Source organism: Molossus molossus, unplaced genomic scaffold (genome assembly GCF_014108415.1).
Source record: "Molossus molossus isolate mMolMol1 unplaced genomic scaffold, mMolMol1.p scaffold_m16_p_21, whole genome shotgun sequence".
In the NCBI taxonomy this organism is placed as follows: Eukaryota; Metazoa; Chordata; class Mammalia; order Chiroptera; family Molossidae; genus Molossus; species Molossus molossus.
The window spans coordinates 42080388-42096617 of record NW_023425357.1 but is presented as its reverse complement, the minus strand read 5'-3'; the positions used below and the strand labels follow the sequence as shown (position 1 = coordinate 42096617).

Sequence of the window (16230 nt, the reverse complement as noted above, 5' to 3'; positions counted from 1 at the left end):
CCATCTGCTCTGTCCACTCCAAACTCTGACAGCACACTTCCAAGGCAGGATGCCCAAATGGTGCCCACTGTGGGACTTCCCCAAGCATCCTACTATAAATGGAACCAGAAGAATCATGGAAAGGTTGGTCCAGGGCTTCATCAGGTTCAAAATGCTTTTGTAAAAGGCGTCCCGGATATCCTACTTCATCTCTGACACCCCACGTGGCAACCACAAGGCATCAGAGTCTCGAAGGCTTGTGTAGCCCCCGGGGCACACAGCTGGAGGGACAGAGCCCAGATGTGGGCCTGTGTCTTTGAGCGGCCATCTAAGAGCTCCATGCTCTCTGCCATTCTGCCTGGTTCTGAGCTGCGGGGGAAACGCTTTCATTGGAACATTCGTGCAAATTTAATTCACATCTCCAAGCTGCCTCGGTGAAGAGCTAACATTAGGATCCCATTTCAGATAAAGTCTGTCGCTATCCTGAAAACACTCTTACAGCTCATGTCAACTCAGCCAGCTCGAAAGACCCCCAACTTCCAGCTTGACGCTGCCCTTGACTGTTTGTGAGCCAGACAATTGTGTCTGCCCTCTCTCTGGGGCCATTGGTGACTGTCGCTGGAGAACTGGAGCCCCAGGTGGCTTTGCTATCACTCCTCAGACCCCTGCTGTCACATGGCTCCTGACAGATTTCTTGGACTCTGACACCAGCCTGGATTGAGCTCCTGTGACTTGTCTCACGTGGACTGCTGCCCCTTCCCTGCCACCGAGCTCCTGCCTGATCCCATCCCCCTTGCCCAGCAGCCTCCCTAAAGGACAGTAATGAGCAGACATAATTAATGCAATCATTCTAATTGGCATTCTGGGCATTAGTCACAGAACTAAGTCCCAGAACTAATTTTAAAATTCCCTTTAGATTTATGGGGGTAGGGGTAGTCAGCACCATGCCTGTCGCCTTTCTAAATATTTTAAACGGTCACAGACACAGCATTAACTATGAGAACATCACTTTTATCTGGGAAGGGAGGGATATTCCCCGCCCACGTCAGGACTTCCCTTTGGGAGATCCACTGCTGCCCCTCGGCACAGGGAGGGGCATGTGAGCCTCTGCAGAGCACCCCACTGAATGGCTCAGGAAGTGACATGTGATGCCAGTGAGCCCAGGAGTTTTTGCTGGACTTACTGGGAAGGAGGTAGTTTCCGGAGGAGTTGCTAAGCCAGGAGGGTGTGATGCTGGAGCTCTTGGGGCCAGCCTGGGGATGGAGTCATCCCCGAGGAAAGCAGAGGTGATGGAAGGCTCACCTTGTCCTGTCAGCATCATTTGAGCTTTGGGACCCAGCCTTGGCTGAACTTTTATTTAATTGTTATTTAATTTTATTTTTTTAATCCTCACCCGAGGACATTCTCTCATTTTCTGTTCAGATAGTGGGAGGGAGGGGGGAGAGAGAGAGTGAGAGAGAGAGAGAGAGAGAAACTTCGACGTGAAAGGGACACACCGAGTGGCTGCCACCCACACGACCAACCAGGGCCGGGGACAAACTGCAACCAAGGCACACGCCCCCAGCGGGAACCGAACCCCGGTCCCTCTGGGCCGCAGGCCGACGCTCTAACCGCTGAGCCAAACCGGCCAGGGCTGGCCGAACTTTTAAATTACTTGGCCCAATAAATGTCTTTTCTTGAGTGAACATGAGCTGTTGCTGTTATTTGCAACCAAACCAGCCCTGAGCAGAAAGAAAGGCAGGGCTTCCCTAAAATCGCCTGCGGTGCTCGAGCCCCGCCTCCTCCTGCACGCAGTGGAGAGCTGGTCACGGGGCCCAACCACGTCACCTGCTCCAGCAGCTGCTGCTGCGTCGCAGCCGCCTCCAGCGCAGCCAGCTCTTTGAGTCGCGCCCTGAGGTGAGCCAGCTGGCCGCTCTTTGCCCCCTTGGCGCCCATCTTTCCCGTGGCGGCCAGGGCGGCATTGAAGAGCTTGGGGGTGCCGGCCCGGGGCGGAAGGATGAGCACGCTCTTCCCCTTGGGCTTGTTGTTACTTCTCAGCATGCGCCTGGAAGAAAGCAGCAAGTGGTCGCCAGCGCTCTGGGACAGCGCGAAGGCGCGGCCGCCTTGCCCTTCGCGTCGGGCTCGTGTGGCCGGGGCGGCTGACGGACCATCTCCGAGGGCGCTTTCTGAGCCAAGGTCCACAGCATCTCACTGGGTGGTCAGAACACCCAGTGGGGGTCTCATTGCCTGCACCCCACAGATGCGGAAATGGGGCTCAGAGGGGTTGAGTAACTTTTCTGAGGTCACACAGGAAGTAATGAAGGGTACTTCAGTGTATGGAGTCAGCAGTAAGATGCCCCGATGGAAAAGGACCCACACTTTTTGCTTCTCCTCCTTTTGCTTCATCGTCACTTCACCATCGGCCCCATCACCACTGCTGGTACTTACCCGGTGTCTGTCAGGCCCTGTGCCCATCACACTTTGGTGGCCTCTGTGATTCTCCTCCTGGTGTTCACACCTCTGCGATCCCCACCCCGGAGGGTGAGTGGGACATGTGACTTACTTCCAATCGACAGAAGACAGCACAGGTGACCAAACACCACATTTGTGGATGTGTCACCCAGGACTGTGATCTCAGCCTTGCAAGGACAAGCCTTGTGTTTGATGAAGCAAGCGGCCACAGCGGGGAGGTGATGTGGCCAGAGCCTAAGGGCAGCCCCTGGCTAACAACTAGCCAGGGACTGAGGCCCCGGTCCTACAACCACAAGAACTGAATTCCACCAACAACCACGTGACCTTGGAAACAGCTCCCTCTCCACTTAAACTTGAAATGAAACCCTGCTCCAGCCAACATCGTGATTACAGCTTCATAGTGGGCCCGCCCCTGCCGTCTCCAGACTTCTGACCCTCAGACACTCTAAGATAATAACTGTGTGTGGTTTAAAGCTACTGAATTTGTGGTGATATTGTTGTGCAGCAATAGGTACCTGATGACACACTCTGTCATTTAAGCCTCACGGTAATCCTCGGGTAGGTCCTATTATTTCCCCTCATTTCAAATGGAGAGATAGAAGTCCAGAGAGGGTGAGTAACTTTCCCAAGGCCACACAGCTAAGAAGTGTCAGAGCTTATGCCTCTGACCCCAGCATCCCAGACCTTAATGATCACAAAGCAGCATCATGGTCATACTCTTCTCGGGTGCAGACAACACCCCTGAAACATGAAAAGGGCTGGGATTATTGTACCCGTGAGAGTTGGGGAAGCTGAAGCTCAGAATGGGGACAGTGACATGCCCAAGGTTGCTAGGAAGTGGCAGAGACAGCATAACAACCCGGACTAATTGCAGTATATCACCCGGCTTCCCTAAATGAGGATCGAATCTTCCATCCCACAGAGCTCCAGCCTTTCCTAAGGAATTCTTCACGCTACCAATTTATGATGAGTGGTTCAGCTCAAGAACAAATGGATTTCGCCTGCAATCTAGGAGAGCCTACACTGCTAATTGGCAAATTCATTCATCAGGCTTCGAGCAAAATGTGTTTGTTTAAAAATGAGGCCATCACTGGCTGCTGATCTAATCAGAGGCAATGGATTTAAATTGTGCATATTGATATTAATTGCCCAAGACTTGCATTTTCTAGCTGGGGCTCCCCCAGGAGAACACACACATGACAATTCATCAGAGGCCTTTTTCATGCCTGGCACTGTCACCCGTGTTATTTGAGTCCATAATTCATTGCACACCAGTCTGCAGGAAGGCTCAGCATGGTACCACGATGACACAAAAGAACTATCTATAAGGACCTTTGCTGATTGCTGACGGCTGGCTCTGTTTTGAAACACCGAGCGGGCTTTTGGGACATTTCCAGATTAAGGAAATTGAGCCTCATCTTCAGACGACATGCATTTCACTGTAACTAGGATCAAGCATTCACTCCTGAAGGAAGTGCATGCTTGAGACAGTTGTGCCCCTTTTCTTCGAGGGGCCAAGTCAAAGAGCTGAGCGCCTCACTTCTTTGGGGCCTCGGTCTCCCACACAGCGGCAAGCTTAGACAGAATCTCACCTGTGGCTTTTACCAGCTCAGACATCCCAGGGCCTGTGGTTCTCAGACGGCATCTCTCTTGATGGGCAGCGCTCCGATGTGACCCCTGCCGCTCTCCTCAAGCTTGCCCATCTAGAGAACCAGAATCAGCCCCTCCTCCTTCCTCTGGCTGCCCCACGCGGGCAGGGCAGGAGCCAGGCCTCCGTTGGATCTGGCCCATTTGGCCAAGCTTCACCTAACCCAGCCAACGGAATGAAATAGCAGCCAGTGCATGGCTTTCCTGAGCAGTGCTCCTCTTGCAGGGGGGGGGAGGGAGGGTGCGGGTCCTGGAGCCAGTGCATGGCTTTCCTGAGCAGTGCTCCTCTTGCAGGGGGGGGAGGGAGGGTGCGGGTCCTGGAGCCAGTGCATGGCTTTCCTGAGCAGTGCTCCTCTTGCAGGGGGGGGGAGGGAGGGTGCGGGTCCTGGAGCCAGTGCATGGCTTTCCTGAGCAGTGCTCCTCTTGCAGGGGGAGGGGGAGGGAGGGAGGGTGCGGGTCCTGGAGCCAGTGCATGGCTTTCCTGAGCAGTGCTCCTCTTGCAGGGGGAGGGGGAGGGAGGGAGGGTGCGGGTCCTGGAGCCAGTGCATGGCTTTCCTGAGCAGTGCTCCTCTTGCAGGGGGAGGGAGGGAGGGTGCGGGTCCTGGAGCCAGTGCATGGCTTTCCTGAGCAGTGCTCCTCTTGCAGGGGGGGGAGGGAGGGTGCGGGTCCTGGAGCCAGTGCATGGCTTTCCTGAGCAGTGCTCCTCTTGCAGGGGGGGGAGGGAGGGTGCGGGTCCTGGAGCCAGTGCATGGCTTTCCTGAGCAGTGCTCCTCTTGCAGGGGGAGGGAGGGAGGGTGCGGGTCCTGGAGCCAGTTCTCAGACATAAACAGTCAATGCCCATTATTTGAGTAAGTTCTATAAGGTCCCTGCAAACACTGAATTAGGGACTCCTGACCGTCGCCGCTGGGCGATGTCAGGACGAGGCCTCTGCGTTCCTCAACACATTTTCATCTGCGGGTCAATACATAACCTGGCTTGCGTGTGCTTCTGTTTAAAGATATCTCATTTAACATATTGTTGATCCCCTCGCAGTGACCCCAGGGCCAACAGCTCCATCACTCACGCCCGAACAAAGGCACATCCTAGCCTTCCTGCCCTTAGGAACACGAGGACCACATGGGGGCCCTTTTCAAGTAGCAAAATCACCAAAATATTTCACAGAAATGTAAAAATCATGGCACATAACAGATCACAGAAAAAGACACTAGTTTACAGGCAGAGCATCCCCTTGCCCAGCCTCAGCTTGGAACATGCACTCCGAGTTTTCACTGCTCTGCACAGGTCTGCGGATGCCCACGGATGCCCACCGATGCCCGTGGACACCCTTGAGTATTGATTTGAGGTTGTAAGTCAATTTTAGTTAGGAGGCGAATTGCAAATATGGGACCCATGAACAATGAGTATTCCTCATACTTCCCGGGCCCTCGGGAGAGGGGGAAAAGTTCGGGGCAACCAGCCTTTGAAAGGGCCTAGTAGCTTCTCTGAGAGCAGCCAGGGAAGATGAGTTACGGGGCAGCTTCCTTCCCCAAGGGACCCAGGGCCTCGTGTGCATCCTGCTCTAATATCAACACTGTGTCCACTCACTGGGTGCTGCCAAGGGGCTCCCCTTGTAAAACTCCGCGTGCCCCCTCTCTCCCTCGAAGTTAAAGCCAGAGCCAGGACAGGCTTCACCCGCAGGCCCCACCCAGTCTCGGCCCCTTGCTTCTCCTGCCCCCTAGCAAGTCCTGCTCGTCTGCTTGCTGGTCTGCACGCACACTGAGCCTGCGCCTCCTTCGGGCCTTTGCACATGCTCTGCCTTCTGCTTGGCATGCTCTTCCCTGCAGGCAGGACTCCAGCTCACTCCTTTCTCTCTGCAGGGCTCAGTTGAAAGGCCAATTCCTCAGAGTGGCTTTTCCTTACCAACTTATCTCAGATGGCTTCCTCTTGTCCCCTCACGTGGCTTTGTGTTTCCAAGAAGCCCTTATCCCCAGCTGACACACCACATAGCCATTTGTTTCTCCATTGTTTGTCTCCCCGACTAGAATGTAAGCTTTGTCTGGTCCCTGCTGTGTCCCCAGGGCCTCGAACTGTGTACTCAATAAATTATTGTGCTGTATGAATAGATGTTGGCGACTCGGTTCCTTTTACCATGGCTACTCTCTGTGCAATTTAGTTATGGTGTTACTTCATAGAATGAGTGAAAAATAAGAATGTGCGATAAAAGGCAAGGGAGGGCAGAAACCAGATATGTGAATTTAAAAGTATCCAAGGGAAAAAGTATAGAGGCAATTTAATGGGTAAAGAGGAACAATTATTATTAACATTTTTATTAAGCTCTCCCACAGACCAGGCACTCTCCTGGAAACTGGAACCGTAGTTCACAAGGGAGAAGACTGGGACCAGAAAAGTTAAGTAACTTTCTCAAGGTCACACAGTCAGTACCACTCATGGATGAGATTTGAGCTCTATCAGCCTCCCAAGCCTACTGTGGGTTTTCCACCATACCACGTGGCCTCCATCATTCAATTTGAAACCTGATATAAAGGTTTTGAAAGCAAAAATATGCTTTTCTAAGAAATTACCTACTCCCCAACAATAAAAAATGCAGGTGTACAAGGTTCTTCATTGCAACACTGTTTCTATGTCAAAATATTGGAAATCGCTTGACTGTCCACTCACAGGAATAGTTTACAACTGTCTACAAGAATGTCTATGGGCTGATAGGAAATGCTTTTCAGGGTTTGTGGTCATGTGAAAAAAAAGCAAAGTGCAAAAGAGAATCTACAGTATGCTACCTTCTGTGCAGGACAGAAACGGGGATCAGAAAACATTCATGGATCTGCCTATTTTTGCAAAAGGAAACACAGGAAGCAAAAGCAGAAACGAATGAGACTTGGTTCCTATAGGAGGTGGGTGGCAATGGCAGGAGCAGCTGGGATCCTTCTCTGAGGGTCCTGTTTTACAGTAGATTGACTTTTGGTACTATATTAATGTTCCACATATTCAAAACCACACAAAACTTCGGATCTCTAGAATGGAATGCAGAATGAAACACGCAAACCCAGCTGTATTTCAAGTGGACAAAACAACCACACTCGGGCGGGAATAAGAACTAATCCACTGAACACACTCTTATATCATGTGTCCTCTGGCTAAAGACAGAAAGAGCTGCACTCGGAAGCATTTCTTTCCTCCAGTGGTACCAAAGAGTAACTCTGATGCTACTTTCTCTATCTTGATGCGATGAGGATAAAGAAAGTCAAATTTCTCAGTGTTGTAGAAGGAATTTACGTACATGGAAAAGGAGAAGATTAGAATTAATTCTGTGGTGTTGGACTGAAATTGTTAAATATAGATAGATACAAACAGAAAACGCAGATGTTGATATATGTATATGTGTGTGTCTCTCCATATCGTTGCATTTGTATACACAGGCGTGCATGTGTTTTGGAGGCCTACGAGCACCCCTGTAGCAGTGAGTGCACTCAGTACTCAGATCTTGGCTTCTAAAAACCATTCCCTCTGAAAGGAAGCAAGTCTCCTTGGGGAAAGAGCCATTTCCGAGGCTGCAGCAGGAAAGTACAAGACGAGCCCAGGCATCTCATTCCTTCCTTATAAGCAAGAAAGTGCTAAAATATGACGGAGATGTCACAAAGGACCGCTCGCGCCAGCCTGAAGAGGTGCCCACTGGCCAAATCTGGCACCGAAATAACTAACTAACTAACTAACTGTGCATCGAAATAACGATAATCACAGGATATTCACAGAATAAAGCAAACCCATGCTGACATAGATAGATAAACAAATGGGAGGGAAGAGCACTCTTCCTTGCAGAGGGACGTTGTACAAAGTAACTGGCCTGTCCTCTTCAAAGAAGTGAGAGTCATCAAAGACTGGAAAGGGCTGAGGAACTCTGATCCCAGGTCGAAGGAGACCAAAGCTATGTGGCAAGACAGCACAGTGGATCCTCCGCTCGACCCAGGAGTGGAAAAGAAAAGAAAGCTATGAAGGACACTACTGGAACAATGACCAGATTCGAATATGGATTGGGGTGAGATAACAGTATGTTTCAACACTGCATCTCCTGATTTTGACACAGGTACTACAGTTATGTGAGAGAAAGTCTTAGCCCTTCAGAAATGTACACTAAAGTATATATGAACTTTCTAAATAAAAATTCGAAAAGTACCTGGCCTTCTTCCGGAGTAACTTTTGAGACTCGGGATAATGCACCAGAATTTCATTCAGGTCCTTCTTATCCAGAATGAAGAGGTTGGTGAAGCCATGGGCCACCACGTTGGCCGTGCGCCGATTTCCGCCCCCTACCGCCAGCAGGCTGGGGAGAGGAAGGAGGGAGGTGAGGCCCTGCGGAGGCTTCAGTTCAATCACACTAAAGCCTTCATTTCCACCCCTGCAGAAGCACGGTGGCAGCCACACAGTGACAGCGTGTCAGCAGGTGCTGCGGCTGTGTCCCCAGTGGTTCCCTCAGACCCACCAAAGCCCTTGAGGGTGAGGTCCCACCCACTGCCCTTCCCCGGCCTCTGCCCACGCTCCCTCCCTTCACCTAGCTCCTCGCTGACCTTATTTCTCCAAATACAGATCCAGCTTTCAGAGTCACCAGCACAGACTTTCCATCAGGGCCACCCAAGACCTGCACCTGCCCTGCCTGGATGATGTACATCTCGCGGCCTATCTCCCCCTGAAACAGAGAAGGGGAAAGTCCCTCTGTAATCAGCAAAAGGGAACACAGGCCCTGGCTGGTGTGGCTCAGTTGGTTGGGTGTTGTCCTGTGCACCAGGAGGTTGTGCGGTGGTTGTGCGCACCGAATCCTATGTGCACACAAAGTGTGGCGCTGTGCCTGGCCCAGCGTAGCTGCTACCATCCTTGTGGGTGATGTAGAATTTGGTTCAGATTAGAACAAATGAATCGGGTTGGGAAGATTGCAGTTGGAAGGCAAAGTGAGTGGTTGGTGAGCGTGTGTGAATGGCGCCCTCTGCTGTCCAGTTTTGCTCTGCAACCATTTTACTGAGGCATCCCCAGGCCGCCCCAGGCCATCACAGGCCACCGTGCCTGGGCTGGTTATCGAGATGAGGATGAGCTCTTCAAACCCCTCACACTTCAGCACCACGTCAAGTTGGACACAGAAACAGGGAAACAGAACTTTCTTCCTTTTTGTCAAGAAGGTCATGCATGTGTGAAATACTCAGTGAATGTTCTTAAATGAATCAAACCTGTCCTTGGTCTTCCTCCCTTTAAACATGGCAGGTAAGCCCTGGCCGGTTTGGCTCAGCGGTTAGAGCGTCGGCCTGCGGTCCTGAGAGACCCGGGTTCGGTTCCCGCTAAGGGCGCGTACCTCGGTTGCAGTTTGTCCCCGGCCCTGGTCGGTTGTGCGGGTGGCAGCCACTCGATGTGTTCCTTTCACATTGATGTTTCTCTCTCTCTCTCTGTTCCTCTCTCTCCCTCCCACTCTACCTGAACAAAAAATGGAAAAATGTCCTCGGGTGAGGATAAAAATAAATAAATAAATAAATAAATAAATAAATAAATAAATAAATAAACATGGCAGGTAAGACCAATAGGCAGTGGACCAGGACAGAGGCTCGTGTGGCAGACTGGGATTTCTGATGGCGTCCAAAGCAAGCTGTTCGTTCGTTTGTTCATTCATTCATTCATTCATTCATTTGATTTAATTTGGGATTGAGGCCATTGTATTCATTCGCTACAGCTGCTGAAACAAAGCACCACAGACTGAGTGGCTTATAAAACAGAAATATATGTCTCACAGTTTTGGAGGCTAGACGCTCAAGATCAGGTGTCAGTAGGGTGGGATCTTTCTGAGGACAGTGAGGGAAGGCTTGTCTCCTTGGCTTGCAGGTGGTTATTTTCTCCCTGTGTCTGTCACATTGACCATGAGGGAGGTGCTCTCAGCAGCCCTACTTTACCCATGAGAAGAGAGAAGCTCAGAGAGGGCAAGCCACTTCCCCAAGGGCGCACAGCTAGGAAGCAGCTTCAGTGCCAGACAAATGCGCCCAAACCCCTCTTGGGCTCTAAGGCTGCAGCTTTAAATTCTCAGCCATATATAACACACTTCCCCCTTTTCCTCGCAGGTCTCATTTCCAGAAACTTCTCTGAAGCATACAACTTGAAAAGCGGGGCCTTCTTGGACTAGGGGTTTCTGCGTCTTAGAGGGGTTGCTTGGGCAATGCTTTTAGCCCCGTAGACACACCGGCCTTGTGAGCAGCTCTGTAACAAGAGGCCTGAAATCTGGTTCTGCTCCCTCATCGCTGACCACTCACTCGCCAGGCGACCTTGAATCCCAGAGAGTAGGAGCAGAAGGGCCCTAGACACTGTCTAGACCCAGGATGCAAACCCAGACGTTTTCCTGGATCGGGTGGGTAATGGAGCGGAACGAAGGCAGCCTGGTGTGGGGCCGTGGGAGGGGGGGGCCCGAGGCATCAGGACAGAGGACGAGGATGCCCTTGAGGGCAGCCCTCTCCCCTCCAGCGGACTCTTGCTATTGGGGAAAGTGGGGCTCAGTGGGGCTATGAGATGTTCTGTTTGCAGCCAGAAATCTGATGTTTATGTAAAACCTTCCCTTTTAAAGGTTCGGGGCTAATTCAACTTTATTTTCTTTCCTTCTTTAAGATGAGGAGAAACCAGGAAACATCTATGCAAGGCCATCAGTTTGCGGCCTGGCCCTGCCCCACCGCTCTGGTCTAGCAGGACCAGACCCTGGTAACAGTTCCGTCTACACAGTTAAGGCCCTGCCCCTCCTGAGGCTGCTCGCTTCCCATTTCTGGAAAGTAGCCTTCCCCATCCTGACCCCCGTGGTCCCGTGTCCAGGGAGCAAAGTCCGAGACATATGAGTTCTGCTCCTAGAGCTGGGCAAAGCCTCCGGTGCCAAGCAGCCTGGAGCCCTGTGGCCAGCTGACCAGTGCCTGGGGCTTCGGCCACTCTTCTCTGTCCCCGCCAATCCTGCCCTCCCTGTGCCCCCAAACCTTACTGGCACCCCTCCAGCCCCGCTCTTGACAGCCAGGGGGCAGTCAGCCCCAGCCGGCACTGTGGCCGCCTCAGGCCCCTCACCTTCTTGCACACGTAGTCGTTGGGCAGGTAGACGACAGAGCGAAGCCGCTTCAGCATGTCAAAGATCATCTGCCGGTCGCAGCCCTGTCCCGGAGAGGAGCCGAAAGGGGCCCCATTCAGAGGAAGGTGTGGGCTCGGGGCCTCCCGGAGCCCTGAGGGTAGGCCATTGGGTGGGCCATACCTGGAAGAGGGCCACTTTGCTGACGATGTCGTAGTTCACGTCGATGGCGAGGTCCAGCCGCATCTTGTCGGGAAGCTGCACCATCAGCTCTGACTCATCTGCAAAGGAGACCCTGGCGACAGTGAGAGGCACCACCAGGCTCCTCCCCAACACAAGGGCTCAGTCTGCACTGCACTGGCCGGGCCACACCATTCCTCTGCCACCAGCACCGCTGCAGATGGGACGGGGCCCTCTCTCGCCTTCGCAGATGCCACTCTCTTATGTGCACTTTCCTGGTCAACTCCTACTCATTCTTCAGAAGTCAGCACCAATGTTTCCTCCTCCAGGAAGCCTTCCCTCGAGACCCCCAGCTACAATGTTAGCTGTGCTGGTGCATAGCACTGATCACACCTTTCATGCCATTGCTTGTTCATGATCTGTCTCCCTCCCCTCTGTCACATTAGTGAGAACTAAAGTACTTCGAGCACTGTTTTCACAGAATGCTTTATAAAGGTGATTTTATTAATTCCTCCCAGCAGCCCAGGAGGTGCCCACTACTATTATCTCCACTTTACAGACAAGAAAGGGGAGCTTGGGAAAGCAGTGACTTTTCCACTGCCACGCAGCCCAGGGGGATGGACTCAGGACCCCACCCAGGATGTAGAACTCCAGAGCCCACCCAGGACCGGAAGGCCAGATCTGTTTTGCCCACCATGTGGTGCCCAGAGAGAGCCTGGCATGAAATGAATGTTGGACCTGTCCCAGTCCCCAATGCCCTGCCCACTGCACCACAATTATTTATGGGCTTGAGGTCTGAGTGAGCCTGGGCAGGTCAGGGCCCTCTCTGGTCCTTAGTGTGCACCCCTGTGAAAGGGGAGAACAATACAGATGTCAGAAAGCTGTCACTGGAACAGAATGCGGTAATGGAGGTGAGCTTGCCTTGTAAACTGTGGAGTCGATGTACTAGTAACGGATAGTGACGAAGATCCTAACACTCATTGTCCACAGCCTTGGACTGAGGCGTGGCTTTAGACCAGAGGGAACCCCACGAAGGCAATGAGGCCCTTTTATTTTGCTGGGGGAGTTGGGCTTTATGGGCTTTTCAGAAGCCTCCAAAATGACATCCCCTGAGAACAAAAAGACTAGCTTCCAAAGATTAAAAAACCTGGAAAAATTTAACATATAGTCCATCCAGTGTGGCTCAGTGGTTGAGCATGGTCCTATGTACCAAGAGGTTGCTGGTTCAATTTCCGGTCAGGGCACATGCCCAGGTTGTGAGCTTGATCCCCCGAGGGGGGGCATGCAGAAGGCAGCCAATCAATGTTCTCTCATAGATAGTTCTATCTCTCTCTCTCTAAAAATCAATAAAAATATATATTTTAAAATTTAACATATAATTAGCATATTCAGATTTTATTAATGGTTCCCTTTATTTTTTTATTTTTTATTTTTTTTGGTATATGCCCCTAGCGGGAATCGAACCCGGGATTCTCTGGTCCGCAGGCCGACACTCCAACCACTGAGCCAAACTGGCCAGGGCTTAATGGTTCCCTTTAGAATTTGAAAATTTCATTACATCTGGAAATATTTTTCAGGTAAGATTCTCCCACTTTGTAAGAATTACTGAGCACACCCCATCATGGACAAGAAAGCAGAAACAACAGTGAATTAAAAGAATTGTAGCCAAATAATGTCAGAAGCAAAATATAATCAACAAATTTACAAAGAAATGTATATATATGTATGTATAATATATATATTATGTATATATGTATGTATTATATATATTATGTATATGTGTGTGTGTGTGTGTGTGTGTGTGTGTGTGTATCTGGAGGGGTAGTACTTCCTTTTCTCCTGACTCAGTTGCACTTCCACGTCCAATGGGCACCCATTGTGAGGTGGGTGGAGTGAGGTGGGAGGGGCCTCCAGAAGACAAGCCCCTCAGTCTCCAAGGTCTTCTAACGGCCCAGCTCAGGGCACCTCACAGGCCTGCTAGGCCCCTCTCACTTAATGGAGGGACACAGCCAAGAGAGGCCCCAGGGCTCCGGCCTCGGGACACAGGACCAGGGCAGGGCCCAGGAGGGCAGGGCTCCAGCAGCAGGAGTCTTACCCAGCATGCCTTGGGAGTGCCAGGTGTACTCATACCAGGTCTTGACGCGGTTCTGCACGGACCTGGGGATCCTGTAGAAGTTCATGTACTTCACTGTGCTGTCCATGCAGCTGCGGTAGTAGGTCTGCCCCGCCGTGGCGGCCCCCACCACGTCTCTCATCTGGGGCAAGGGAGGGAACAAGGCAGCCACAGTGGGCTCATGGCATGGGCTTTGGGGACATGTGTCATGGGCACATTTACTTCACACAGACCAGGGGCGCAATGGGGGAGATCAGAGAGAGGGAGACCCAGTTCACACACACAGAAGACTGTGCAGACAGGGGGGGGGGTGCGTAGGGCAAGGCTGCTGGCCCCTTGGGCAGCCTCAGGTCCCTGAGGCCACACGAGGGAACGCGTCATTGGGCAGATTCTTGTACAACACAGCCACTTGGTGCCAGAGGCCACTTTGAGCCCGGCTGCAGGAAATATGCCCTCTGCACTGCCCCTCAGAGCGGGGCCCCTCAAAGGGGACTCTGAGCATCGCTGATTGCCATCTCCTGCCCTGATTAGAATGTGAGCTGTGCCCCCCGCACATCAGAAGCCCCCAGCCTTGGCAGAAAGCCGTTCAGCGCGGCTCCCCGCGATATCCCAAAGGAAGAGCCACGTCAGATGGAAGCTGCCTCGCAGAGGGAATGGGCCCAGCGCTCCAGGCTCCTGATTCTGAGTCCAGAGCTCCTTCCCAGGCTTAGTCTAAAGGCACGGGCACAGATGGGCACCCTTCTGTCGGCAGGGGGGGAGAGGCCCTGCAGGCAGGTGGGTGGGAAGCCAGACAAGTGACCCAGCTACCTGTCCGATCATGACAGAGAAAGCGAAGACGCCTGTGAAATAGTTCAGCAGCTGGAAGACGATTTCGAACAGCGTCTTGGGGTCGGGCAGCCCGCCAATGGTGATGAGGGTCTTCACAGCCCAGTAGTAACAGCGGATGTAACTAGAGAGAGCAGGGGAAGGGAGCTGAGTCCTCACAGGCCCCTCTGCGGACCCTGTGGCCCGCTCTGGCAGGTGTGCACTGTGAAGAAAGGAAACTTCGAGGCTTAGAAGTGTGGGGTGACAGCCTCTCCCCGCAGAGCTCTGCAGTCCCACCGCGTGCTCACAGGTGCTAGCTGGTAGCTGCGGCTCTGCCCCAACCCTGCAGAGACGTGGTCACCCCCATCTACAGACGTGGAAACTGAGGCTCCAGGAGATTGTCAGGAAGAGTTGGCAGGGGGACAGACCCGGACCTTCTGACTCCTGATGCCTGGGCTCCCTCCACTTCCCTCAATAGTCTGTCCATTTCCATCTTTCTTCTGTATGTCATCCCGTTGGTTCATGGAAAGCAAGAGCCCCTTCAGAGTCGGAATACGTCGAGGACCACCTTTCCTGACCCTCTCCCTTGCCCACCCATTTTCTGGAAAGTAAAACTGAGGCCCCAAAAGGGAAAGGGAACACTCATGGTCACCAGCTCTCAAGTTCCAGAGCTGGGATTAGAACCCAGGGTGTCATCTGCTTCTCCGAGCTTTCACCCCATCATCAGTAACCCCATGACACACACACATGAACCACTGGGAGGGAGGTATGGGTGATGGGTCCTTCTTGTGATAGAAGGCCCAGGCAATGCCCCAAACTTGTCTTATTATCACAAAGCAGTAAGAGTCCCTCCTACGCCTGTCCACACCTGCTGGCCGTGCCCTCCCAGGGGTCAAGGGGCAATCTTGCCAGCTTTTCTGTCCTCCTACCAGGGCACATGGGAGCTGTCCAGAGCCTGCCCCAGCTCCAGTGTCATGATACACCCACGCTTCCAGGGTCCCTGCTCAGCTTCAAAATCTAGAACATCACCCAGCTAGCAAGTCATCTTGTCTGAGAATGACCCCAAACCGGTCCTCCCCAGGGTGCCATTCACCAGCTTTTTATGCAGCGTCACAGTCAGAACAGGGGCTCTGGAGAAGGACCACATGGCGCAAACCCAGCTCTGCCCCCTTCTAGCTGCATGATCTGTACAAAGGACTCAATGTCACCAAGCCTCAGCTTCCTTCCGCTAAGTGGGCATGGCAGTAGAAAACGTCCTTCACAGGTGATGGTGAGGAAAGAAGGAGGTGCTGAAGAACCTCTGGCCCAGGGTGGGCTCTCAGTAAGCGTCAGCCGTGAGCCTGCACTGTGGCTGCTACCTGCCATGTGCCTGCGGTGGGAACAATAGATTCTTTGTGTTCTCAGGAAGCTCACCGTCTTGTGGGGACAGGCAAGCAAACATGTAAAGAGGGGAGAAGCAGAGGCTGTTGGGAATCAGAGGGGAAGGTCTCTGTCTCTGACTAGCTGCTAGGCCTGGGGCAGGGCTTTGGGCTGCCCTGCACCTCATTACCAGCTGGTGCGTGGCCATCTCAGGACAGCACAGGCCTGCTCTAAGTCCCCTATCATACCATTCATGGCCACCAGAGGGTGCATGAAACAGCCTTTAGCACAGCGTTTCTCAACCTGTGGGTCACGGCCCCTTTGGGGGTCGAACAACCCTTTCAAAGGGGTTGCTTAAGACCATCGGAAAACACATATTTCTGATGGTCTTAGGAACCGAGACCCCGCTCCTCTGTCCGTCCGTCTCCAGGCGGGTCTGCCCACGTGCAGATACGCCACAGGAACTGTGTTAAAGGGTCAGGCATTAGGAAGGCGGAGAACCACTGCTTTAGCAGGACTAGGCGGGGATGCTGCAGCGAGCAGCTGGGCCATCAGGAAGGAAACAGGAGTGAGATCCACGAACCTCAGGCTTCCCTCAAATCCTTCCCGGTTGGAGGAATCTCCCACTGGCCCAGCA

The 16230-nt window shown here is 52.6% G+C and overlaps 1 protein-coding gene across 1 annotated transcript in view; it reads right to left on the bottom strand.

Moving 5' to 3' along the window:
* CNGB1 (cyclic nucleotide gated channel subunit beta 1) overlaps positions 1 to 16230 on the bottom strand; it is an 80513-nt gene that overhangs the window by 3314 nt on the left and 60969 nt on the right. Inside the window, exons 26-32 of the mRNA XM_036275359.1 lie at positions 14238 to 14379; positions 13413 to 13572; positions 11321 to 11418; positions 11140 to 11223; positions 8637 to 8755; positions 8246 to 8392; positions 1807 to 2023 (exon numbers count right to left, since the gene is read on the bottom strand). Of these exons, the coding sequence (XP_036131252.1) occupies positions 1807 to 2023; positions 8246 to 8392; positions 8637 to 8755; positions 11140 to 11223; positions 11321 to 11418; positions 13413 to 13572; positions 14238 to 14379 (967 nt within the window). The remainder of the gene's footprint in view (positions 1 to 1806; positions 2024 to 8245; positions 8393 to 8636; positions 8756 to 11139; positions 11224 to 11320; positions 11419 to 13412; positions 13573 to 14237; positions 14380 to 16230) is intronic.